The 12500-nt window shown below is 36.2% G+C and overlaps 2 protein-coding genes and 1 pseudogene across 2 annotated transcripts; 1 reads left to right on the forward strand and 2 right to left on the reverse strand.

Moving 5' to 3' along the window:
• LOC109829438 (polygalacturonase-like) lies at positions 452-1953 on the forward strand. The gene is made up of 2 exons (XM_020396560.1): positions 452-1109; positions 1723-1953. Exons 1-2 carry the CDS (start codon positions 579-581, stop codon positions 1951-1953), a joined length of 762 nt encoding a protein of 253 aa, XP_020252149.1. The 5' UTR covers positions 452-578.
• On the reverse strand, positions 2504-6067 carry LOC109846756 (V-type proton ATPase subunit e1-like). Its single transcript, XM_020416002.1, has 3 exons — positions 5858-6067; positions 4569-4616; positions 2504-2883 (listed from the first exon to the last, which is right to left on the reverse strand). The coding sequence occupies exons 1-3, from the start codon at positions 5953-5955 to the stop codon at positions 2820-2822; spliced, it is 210 nt and encodes a 69-aa protein (XP_020271591.1). The 5' UTR covers positions 5956-6067; the 3' UTR covers positions 2504-2819.
• Positions 11333-12500, reverse strand: part of LOC109829448 — an 8913-nt pseudogene continuing 7745 nt past the window's right edge.

Raw genomic sequence — 12500 nt, forward strand, 5'->3', positions numbered from 1 at the left:
GATAAAGTTTAAATGTAAAGTATTTGCATTTTCAAGCCTTCTTCATCCTCAACGTAGCACTGTTAATTGCATTTGACAATGTTCACTTCAAATAATTCAAACCAATTTTCACATTTTTAAAATTCCGTTCGACCCTTCTTGCCTATATAACGTCCTACAGAGGATCCTCTATAGAATATCACATAAAAAGATAGGAGAAGATAACACCTGATACATCATGAATCTCAATGCACATATCGTTAATGTCTATTAGTGTAGTCATTATTGCCTATCATTACCCCTGCACATGTACCGATAGACACACAAATACACCGATACACAAGATGTTATTTTCTCCATCTTATCTGTATAATGTTCTGAAGAGGACTCTATATAGGACATTGTAGGAAAATGAAGGAGGAAATGATATCTGACATATCATAAATCTTGATGCACACATCACTAGCGTCTATCAACACGATCATTATTGTCTATCATTGCGCTCGACGGACACATGACTTCACTAACATGTCGGATGCCGTTCTCTTCTTCCCACTGATGACGGTCTAACGTCTTACCAATTTTACCCTCCACAGACAATGTCATTGAGCTTTGTGACGAATTCGAGCATCAGGGGCATCTCCTCCCTCAACCCCAAATTCTTCCACGTGAACCTCTTCAGCTGCCGGAACCTCGACCTCCGGTGGCTCACCATCTCCGCCCCTGGCGACAGCCCCAACACCGACGGCATCCACGTGGGCGGCTCCTCCAACATCGCCATCTCCGACTCCGCCATCTCCACAGGTGACGACTGCATCTCACTCGGGTCGGGTACGGCAAACGTGACGGTATCCGGAGTCACGTGCGGTCCTGGCCATGGTATCAGTGTTGGTAGCCTTGGGAAAGACGCCGATAAAGGCGATGTGGTAGGGTTGACCGTTAAGAATTGTACGTTGACCGGGACGAGCAACGGGATAAGGATAAAGTCGTGGAAGACGAAGAGGGGCAGTAGGTTTTGGGAGATGATGAAGGTCGAGGATTTCTTGTTTGAGAACGTGGCGATGAAGAATGTGGCGAATCCGATATTTATTGATCAGGAGTATTGTCCCTATGCTGCTTGTCCTGAATCGGTACTTATTACTATTATTATTATGAATCCTATTCTTCCATTTAGTTCTTTGCACATATGCATTTAGCATCTGTCCCTTACAAAAACACATTCCATAATTGTGGCATTTTTTCTGCACAATGTTTTTCATTAGATTCCTACGGAAAATTTCATCTGTTATGCTGTATGCCTAGCAACAATGCAAACAGAAAGTACATTATAGATGAATATGTTTTTTTGTTGGAAAAAACTACGTACGAACATATCGCAAGCGAAAAAATTCATACTGAATGAGCTTTTTCTAGTTCTTATTTCTTCATTAATTATGAACTTACCGACCACCCTCATTTTCTACAGATGCACTTAATTATTATACTATCTTATTTCGTAGATCTAAAATATGGGACCATCAGGGAGGACATGTGATGTGTCTCCCTCCTATTGCATAATGAGTTGGTCATCATTAATGATGGCTAGCTCATTATGCAATAAGAGGTGGACACCTCACATGTCTCCCCTGCTGGTCCCATATTTTGGGTCCCTGTAGCAGAGCTCTTCTGCTACATTTACTTCTCCTACATGTTGCTTCCTCTAATTTCCCACCTAAAGATGGGATTCTGTATAATTTCTTGCAGGAGCCATCTAGGGTTAAGATTAATGGGGTCAAGTTTAGGAACATAAGGGGCACATCTTCATCAGACGAGGTGATCAAAATGGTGTGTAGCAGGAGATACCCGTGTGAAGGGGTGGAGCTCAGGGATATTTATTTGCGATATATTGGCGACGATGCGCAGTTGAAGGAAAGAGCCACTTGTAAGAACGTCAAGGGGACTTCGAGTAACGTGAAGCCGGTCTCTTGCTTTTGATGCGTAGGCTTAGAAAATTTGCGTATGAGAGGATTTTCTTTTTTTTCTTTTTGCTGTTGTTGTTGTTGTACATAAATTTGTAACGTTATACAAAATTCCACATTATTTACGAATGGTAATGATTTTGGCACGAGTGCAATATGAGCATGCTCGAGTTCTAGTTATATGTTTTGAAGATGGTAACATGCAGTTCTAATAACCAATGTTTTAAAAAAGCCTGAATATTAATCAAATATAAGAACTCGAAGAACAAACCATGAAGGTAGCAGTCCAAGCAACAGATGCGAGCTCGGGCGAGGGGCTTCAGCTTTTTTTGGTCGGGAATTAACTTTTGGGCCGATTCGTCAAATCGTGCTACTTTTAATACCGAGTGAAAAGTCACGTCATCAGCATAATTATGAAATATTCCCGGTACCTTTGTTTGCGCTGGAATTTGACAAACAAACAATTACATAGCACGACAGCTTATAAATTGGACAACAAACATGTTTCCATGAGCAAACAACGGATGAATCAGAAGTAAATACGCAGAAAAATCATCGGTCAAATCTTTTTGCTGCAGCATCTTTAACGAGGAATTTTATTCATGCTCAAGAATTCACATTCTAGTTATACGAGATACGACCGTCTGCAAATATAGTTACCAAGTCCCCCAAAATCAAGAGAAATAATGGGGTTATCACATATAAGAGGCAGCACTCTCCACTCGGTTCAGAACAGGAACAAAGAATTATCTGGTTCTTATAGCAATAAATGACCGATTCAACCTGAAACATGGGACATACTCTGCCTGCTGCATAACAGTGGGAGATTCAAATTACAAGATATACGCGTATGATTTTTTTTTTCTGTCGCCGAGGACCATTTCACTCTTCGCTGAGAACTGGAACAATTAAAGGATTCATCTGTGCAAGATATACGATTGCCCACCTGACAGAATGACACCGAAAAAAGGTAAGATGTTTCCAACAGCAAAATCCATATTTTAGAACAGGTGTAAACATTTACAAGATTGTGAAATTCATAATAATTCCACTGACAGACAAAGAGTAACATTAAATGCTTCATTTTAGCTGGAGAAAAATATTAATCAAGATATCAAATGGTTTATATGGGACTTGCAATTCGAACAGTAGTAGTAGTCATCAGCTCGTCACCTAAAGCTGGATGATTCTAGCCAAAGTAGATAATAAAGCAAACTTGTAAAATGTTGTCAAATGAATGGTATTGAACTCTCTCTTCATTTTTGTTGGGAGTAACTCTGTGCCATATTTGATTTCCAATCATTCAGATAAAAATACAAGCACATCCTAGTTGGGTTTGTGATGCAAGGATATCAGATTACTGTGGATCAAATCAGGTTTTGACAGGTTTCGAGCTGAAAATTAAAATGTTTAATAACCCCAGATCTAATTCAAGTTCGCGTCAGAAAATAAGGGATGAGCCAGATATGAGTCAAGAGATTCAAATTTTATCGACCTGATCGTGAAAATAGACATATAACTATGTAAATGTATAACTATAACTACTCCCTTACAACCTGTGAAGAAGATTGTGTTGAGTACATTGCATGCTACTCCCCTGATGAAGATTGTGTATGAGTATATTGCATACTAGATCATGTAAGATTTCATCACTACATAATATTTTCCCTTGAACTAGGTACTTCGCCACAAATTTGAATTCTTTGCATATGCATCCCGAGATTGATTTGAATTTTGAACTATGTCGCAAGTGAATCTATCTGAATTCCTTCCATGATTGGATTAAGACATAAATAAAGTGTTACTCTTGACTCTTGGGTTGGTGAAGTTTCAAGTTCAGCTGAAAGTCTTGAGTATCACATATCAAATTGAATGAAGTTCTATTTCACCCAATTATGATTCTAAAGCTTCTTTTCTAGTTTACAGACTATGCTTAGTCATGATACTAAACTATCACACAAATATGCAAGAAAGAAGCTATCCATAATTTATAATATTGAGCTAAATTATATCGGTCCAGTTATTTATGTCTAAAACTGAAACTAAAGTTTGGGTAGAATAAACCATTTAGTGTTTTTCCAAAAAGTTACAAATGTATGTTCTGTATTATCCAATAAAAACATGTATCCTGAGCCCATTCTGAGTTGAATGTAGCAAAAGTACTAAGTAGTGTGAAGTTGTAAATGGGATTTCAAAATTAAAGAAACATCGTGAATTTTGTGGCTTACTTCTATAAGCAAAAGGGAAAATAGTAGCAGTTTTACGCTTGTGTAGCAAACATATTTAATCAAACTCTAGTGTATTCTTTAAATGGTATAAGGTTTATCTTTTCAACTTCGATGGATTCACAGATATTTTTATAGGTAAAGACGAATTCTCTCTGTTGTTGATGTCTTGATGACCTTTTTGAGTGTATAACAATTAAAGTGAAAGACAGTTAATCTATAAAAAAAAAATCGGCATTGTTCTACATGCGAAGGCCAATAAACATGCTCGCCATACAAGCAATACAGTACAAGTGATGCATGTTCACAGAATGCTTTGCTTTGTATTTTAATTAGAAAAGGAACTAACAGCACTAAACCTGGATACTAGTCACAGAAAACAACAAAATGCAAGTTAGAAGCTTACATCATCCAGCAACAAACTGTCGCGGTGATTAACAATGTCATATGGAACCTGCAATGAAAACCATCATTTCAGTGGGGAAAAAAACAATATTCAGAAATACTAAGTGAAATAGAACAAATGAATTTGTAGATAAAAGCTTTTGGACTGAATACACACTGACAATCCAAGTGAACAGAATAGCATACATTAGTGTTTGATTCAGAATCTCATTCAATTCAACAGTCGTCAAAAGGGGTGCCTTACTCTATCATTGCACATGAGTTGTTTAACAATGGTTTAATCTACTAGCTGATTCGATGCACTTTGCTGTGGGAACCAAAGAGGATACATATTCAAGGACATTTTAAAGTCATAAATCAACTGATGTTCATAGAAATTTTTTCGCATATCTTAACATTATTAAAGTTGAGAGGTATAATAAAGATTCGATGTACGGGTTTGCTCCAGGTTGCAAAATTTTGCATGCAGGAGATTTCCCCCCCCTTAGATTTTTGGGGGTTTTCCTCTCTTTCTTTTTTTGGCCTTATATTTTTGTGTCCACGCATGTGTTTGGAGAGAGATTGGTCTTTGTTGAAGTGTAATGGGGCCAACTTTCATGTTAATGTGGATGCAATTAGGATTAGGTCATAATAAGGCCAGTATAATTGAAAATGGAGTTAAGGACTCCATCTTCTCCCAATTCCACTTGACACCAAAAGCGAACGTTGAAGCATTATTTGATATTAACAGCTTTTGATATTTAAAAAAAAGAGTTACACAATTTTGCATGAACTCTTTCTCCGAGAAGTGCATTTAAATACTGATAAACTTAAGAAAGTACAGTCAAAGGAAAAGATTCACTGCTGGATGTGACTCCTCTGAATCTCACTGGAAGAACAAGGGGGGGAAACTTGATCCCCAAATCTTCTCAGATCCTATACATATCCTATCATCCCCAAATGATGTATAGAAAATTTAACAATTTGGGTTTGAAGCCTGATTAAGTCGAGCTCTTTCGAGCTTGTAGCAAATTATGTCCTCCAAGAGCTGTCATTACCAACTATAAAACTTTAACTCTCAAGTAGGGTACTGATTCAAACATAATTTCAAGATTCAAACTTTAGCTCAATTCCATCTTTTCGAATCCCAGTAATGATCTACACCGGAAACCCAAATTACTCAGTAACGTAATTTTTATCGTCACAGCAGATCTAGGTCCACAATTTCAACATTCAAACTTTAGCTCAATTCCATCGAAATCGACGACGACGTTAAAAAAAAAGTCCCAAGAACAATAAAAAAAAACTTACAGATTTGTCGAAGAGCCGCGGTTGCAGCAGAGGAGGGCGGAGAGGCAGGCGACGACGCCGGCGAGCGTGAAGATGAGAGTCGTCACCCAGAATCCCATCGCCGATCGAATCGAGAATTTTTTTTTTTTTACCCCTTGGTTTTCTCGTTGGGCTTTCTAGGGTTTGGGGGAAAGAAAAGAGGGAAGAGATCTCAGACGCGTTTCTCGTTTTGCGATCGATTCTCTGAGTTGGGGCTTTTTACGTGTTTGGCCCCACGAATTACTGAATTGCTAACAGGGGTTCGCTTTTCTCACATCAGCCCTTGTAGTTCGCTAATAATTCGTGAGGGGTCCTACGCTTAACCAACAAAGTCAAAATTACCGCTTGTTTGTTATTAAAAGTCCATGCTTATAGCATAATTACAACTTACAAACTAGCCTTTTTAACATCCTGTACAGGGTATAAATCACTATATTCTACGGAGTGTTTTTTGATATAATCTTTACTCTATACATAGACATAAACTTTTATCATGTAAGATTCACAATCAATGGATTTTAAATCTAAGGTCTAAGTATATAGATTTTGTAAATCACAAAATCACCTGTTTGAATATCTTCGTGAAATGAAAGGTTTTTCAAGTCTACTGCTTGGACATGCTTATTATACAAAATTTCGATTTGATCAACAATTTTTTTTTAATCAAATCACTTAGCATACTTCTAATTTAGCGTTTTGACCTAAGACTTGTTTGACTGACAGAAGTATGAGGAGTAACAAGTGTTGGGAATTTATCAAATAAATAAAGATTATAGCATGAATTTAAACCCGGAAATTAAATAATTAAAACTGGCCTGATCGGGAGCAGTCGTGTATTCACTGCCCTAGAAGATTGAGGACGCCTATCGCCCTGGCGCAGATGATCCCTTCTCCCCTAGCGGTAAAAACCCCCGGAAACGGCCCAGCCTCTGCACTCGAGCGAGAGTGCAGAGCTTCAGCTCAGATGAAGAAGTTGCCCATAAAGTAAAACTAAAGTATAGATGAAAATGATATGTAGAGGAGAAAAGAAAACAAGATAAGTTTTTCCACATTTTTCTTCATATTTCTTGAGCTCAACATATGTTGTTTATATAGGGGTTGAAAAGAGCCGTTACAAAATCCCTCAATAAATTTCGTAACGTTCGTCATAATGTATAGTCATTATGCCCATTTTAATTACAAATTAAAACACATTAAAACATATTTTAATTGCATATTTTAATTACAAAATTTATTAGAATTTATTAAGGCAAAATTGTCTTTTCTTTAAAAATATCCAACAGTCCCCCCCAAAAGGCAATATTGACTGAAGACTCAGAAATCAATAAATAAATCAAGAAATCATAAATCAAATATAGGTTGGGCAACCTTTCGTATCGTGAATTCGGGAGAGGTAGCTTTCGGCTTTGAACCTTTCCTTAGTGAGTTCATCGCCACCTGAGGGACATAATGGACTAGGCCTTGAATTAGGCCCCTTTAATCAGGTATTGATAAAAACACACACAATACGCTTCATCTATTGAGCAAAGCGGGTTGAGCGTTAAAGGCCATGCTCACAATAAACCGACTCATGAGAGTTTCTAGGGGTTAGCCCAGCCCCCCCTAACCGCGGCCATCACGGTTCCTCTCACGTAGGTAAGTCCTCAAAGGGTACTACAGCTGTTTATTTAATACCCCCCACAATACACGCGTTGGACTTATTAAGAGTAAAACTCAGCCTAGCCAGCTGTATCATAAGAGCATCGTCATCATAGAGAAGGGGTAGTAGCAAATGCTACATAATGATATATAAATATATCTAGGTCGATGCTCCACACGAGTGTCACTAGTCCAGCTTGTTTCTACCACATTGAACCGACATTGGGACTACGTCTCCAAATAAGGGTTGGGTTGCCGCTGTCAGTGACCTCATCTATGGGCTTAACCCCATCTCCCTCGATGAATCCAGAACCACACTCCTGGATAATCCCTTAGTCAAAGGGTCATCAAGATTCTTTTCACAGACTTTACAAAGTCTAGAATCATAACTTTGCCTAGCAGGCGTTGTATTTATTTATCAAGTTCTTATTTTGTAATTAGTCCATCATATTGTTTGAAATTGACATTAGGTCATGATCTATGATCATAAAAGATCATAGTCTATGTCTGAAGAGATTGACCTTAATATCTGAACATTTCAAACTAATGTGGAACTAAAAATTCTGCAGTTATGCATATGCACATACATGAATGAAATTAATAATAGATACATGCAGAGCATAATAGGATTTCGTATCTTAAAATATATTTTCGTATCTTAAAATATATTTCATACTTCATAATTCAAATGCATAAAATTTTTAAAATTCTTCTATTATAAGAGGTTACAAATTGGTTGCCTACAAAGGAGATAAAAAATGCACCTCTTTGATTTGGTTCGCTCATATATTGATCATTTATCATTAGGCAATATATGATGCAAGAAACGTAATTAAATAAATGCATATGAATTTTTTTTTTCCATAATTCCGGTCCTCTTATTCCAAACCAAAAACTCCTAAAGTGAAAAGATTAAAGTTTTACCCGGGTAGTTAGCCAGGTAAGGATAGTAATAGAGGTTGATCAAAGATCAATTAAGTACCTCGTTCCTTGCAGAGCGCGTTACGCAACCCTTAAACCTTGCCTTAGACACCAACTAATCCAAGAAAACTTGAATCGGTTCACTCAATGAGTTTTTGTTTCTTAACAGTAACAGAAAACTTTAAAATATTTTCTGCAAGCATTTGATTTTCCTAAGCAATTATACTGCAAGCATATGTTGGATAAGGCCGAGGAGGGGTTTACCTATTGATGTTCGAACCTCATGATTTTCATGTCTTGAGAGTAAAAACCCATCTGCTGCAGACAACTGCCACATTCTGTACTAAGCTTATTAGATGTATAAGCACTTCAAAGTATGGAATTATTAATAATAGAAGGTACCATATTCATAGTTTAAAGAAATGAAAGCATTAAACCATGAACAAATCCAGATATTTCAAAGCATCTATTTTGTTTTCTTTATTCTTGTCAAAACCATGCATATGAGACTTTCAAACATAAATAAGTATTAAAAGCTCAAATTATTTATCAACGTTCAAATACAGAGCATATTTTCTTTAAAAAAAAATTTTGAACAGAGAAATAATTCCTCCTTAACAACATATAGTGGAGGTAACCTCATTTTGTACTTAAATTGGCGATCTGTTATCAATTAATTATAAAATCAATTACAAGTTGCAATTAATTGTAATTATTTAAGCAATAATTATCAACAATTAAAAAAATACAATAAATGCAGTAATTAACAGTAATTAAAGCAATTAATTACATGTTTAAGGTTATTTTGGATGAACAGTAACAATTTTAATAAACAGTAATGTTTAATATACATGTACGATGAACCATAAAGAATGGTAACAGCAAATCTCGTGGATGCACAATATTATTATTTTTTTAAATTGTATTTTTCCCAAGTGAATAGTAAAATAAGGTTCTGGTGAACAGTACCTTTTATTTTCTAATAGCTATTTAATAGATAACCAAATGAAAGTAGCTACAATTAATCATATTAGATGAACAATATCAAAACAGATTATTATTATTCTTCGATGAACAGTAATGTTGATGAACAGTAACTTTTAACTATTTTTCCCGAATTAACAGAAATTATTCAGCAATAATTAAAAGCAATTAATTATAGATAAACTTATTTCGGATTTAATAAATCAACAATTATATAATCAATCTTCTAGATTGTTGGGAATTTATCAAATAAATAAAGATTATAGTATGAATTTAAACCCGGAAATTAAATAATTAAAACTGGCCTGATCGGGAGCAGTCGTGTATTCACTGCCCTAGAAGATTGAGGACCCGCCTATCGCCCTGGCGCAGATGATCCCTTCTCCCCTAGCGGTAAAAACCCCCGGAAACGGCCCGGCCTCTGCACTCGAGCGAGAGTGCAGAGCTTCAGCTCAGATGAAGAAGTTGCCCGTAAAGTAAAACTAAAGTATAGATGAAAATGATATGTAGAGGAGAAAAGAAAACAAGATAAGTTTTTCCACATTTTTCTTCATATTTCTTGAGCTCAACATATGTTGTTTATATAGGGGTTGAAAAGAGCCGTTACAAAATCCCTCAATAAATTTCGTAACGTTCGTCATAATGTATAGTCATTATGCCCATTTTAATTACAAATTAAAACACATTAAAACATATTTTAATTGCATATTTTAATTACAAAATTTATTAGAATTTATTAAGGCAAAATTGCCTTTTCTTTAAAAATATCCAACAACGAGTAGATCAAAAGGACAACTTCCATAATATAAAGTCAGAAGAAACAAAAATAACACTTCTTTTGTTTGTTTAATAAAGCTCTGAAAATGGTGGAAATAATATTCCTTCCTTTTTGTTCGCTTTTTTGTTTGGATAGTTAAAATATTGTTATGAGATGTGAAGAATATCTTTGAGAGTTTTATTTAGAAATAGAAAATATACACATAATTAAAAACTAAATCTGTTCATATATTGCCGCAAGTTTCAGCTACATCCGCAAAACTTTTAAACGTCACCGGGCAAAAAAAGGATTTAAGAAATAAGAATGCCACGTAGGCGCCGCATCAATATTAAGGAAGAACACTTGCTTAGAAATATCAGAAGATGAGATCGAGATGTTAGAAATAGGATGACACGTGGCGATACAATCACTCCACCAATCACAAGGTTGTAGTAAAAAGAGCTTAAAGCAAATCCGATATGGTTAAGCACAAGAAAGAAATATCTCACCACCCTTTCATCATAGAAAACTGTTCTCCTTGATGATATAAGTGAAGCTTTGGAAAAATGATGTTGATTGCAATCCTCAGGGCAGCACTCCTCGAGGTTTGATGATCAGAGATGATGAAGAGTAATGCCGAGGATGCAATTGAGATGCCCGACCAAGAACTTTCCTCCAAAGATGAAACTCTAGCTCTTTCGTTCTCTTCCTCTTCTTTTTTTTACCCCTCTTTGAATTAGGTCAATAATCTCTGATAAAATACGGTTCATATTGAATCCAAAACGGATCATGAAACTGAGTTCGAATAGCGACTTGCCAATGAGCTGGTTGGCTCACCGATGAGCTCAGCTCCGAGCTCATCAATGAGTCCCTATACACACCAATGGTATTGACTGTAATCAAGTTTTGCTCTAGGGATCATTCTAATCGACGAGCATTCCTTCCCGTCGATGGGTATAATGCAGTTTTTGTGCTTTTGAGTTGTTTCTTGCTCCATTCATCTCCGGACTTGATTCTAACTTCTTGTAACCTGTACAAACCACCTCAACTCAAGCACATATTAGACCAATATGAAAGTTTGTTATTCATCAAACTAAGTAAGCCAACTGTACGGAGACGGTCCTGACAAAAACAACAAAATACAAATGTAACGTTCCTCATTGAGGTGGAGCGGCACCAGTAGTTCTTAACCCCATTTTTCGCCCCAACACAGTGAGCTGCTCCATAAACTCTCTGCCGTTAAGAAGCTCGGTAGTCCCATATATCACACGCTTCATTGGCTGTGACCTCTGTCCCATTTCCATCAAGCTCATATACTCCACGTAATTCCCCCCACCTATCATGAAAACAATAGCTTCTTTGAATGGCCCCCTCAACCGTGACCCTGGTCCTGACCTCGGTGCCCTCGGATCGAATAGAAGATAAGTATCCACTTCCGGGTTCAGCTTCCCTTCCATCAAAGCTTCAACTGTCCTGGTCAATGCGAGCTGCCTTCCACCCGACAACAGATTATTCATACCGGCAGTCACGGCACTTATCGACTGCCCGTAGAGTTTCTCAGCCCAATCCACAATGTTGCTCTTGCTAGCCGAGCTCATGGAAGAAGCTAATGATGAACTCAAAGTCTAAATTTTCTTCACATACAGAAATGCACAGGTATGTTGGCCTTCTTGTTTTGATGATGATTTATAAACAATTTATATTTAATATTGTTTGTCTAGTGTTTATGTTTTATATTTATTCTAGACAAATAATATGTTGGAGGATGGATGAAATTACGCTTCAACGATCATATCCAATGGATGTTGGAGGAATTGTGGTTGAAGCTACGCTATTCAAGTTAAATATACAAGTTCAAGCTTCATCCGCAAGTGTACCAAGATAGAGCTTCGTTGAAGATCAAGATTACTTGGGTAACATTTAGTTTAGGTGTTATATTATGTGTGTTGGTACTTTAAGCTCAATCATATACACACATACACGCTTTGGTTTTGTATATATATAGTTATATATATACATATATATTTTGGTTTGATGGTTTTTAAGTTTTAATATGAAACAATTAAATATAATTAGATAACATATTTTTTTTCATACTTACATGCATATATATGATTTCATCAATATCAATTTTATTTAGTTCAATGAAATCATGTTTTAGTGCATTATATGTGTATTTTGATAAAATATTATATTCATTGTTTATAGACTTTATAACAATAGTTTATATCTTTTTTCAAGTCTATAAAATTATTTTGTATTGTTCAAAACATGGTTAAGCTAAAATGTTAAAACTTATGTGTTTACATTTTTATGTTTTGGACT

The sequence above is a fragment of the Asparagus officinalis genome, chromosome 1 (assembly GCF_001876935.1).
Source record: "Asparagus officinalis chromosome 1, Aspof.V1, whole genome shotgun sequence".
Lineage (NCBI taxonomy): Eukaryota > Viridiplantae > Streptophyta > Magnoliopsida > Asparagales > Asparagaceae > Asparagus > Asparagus officinalis.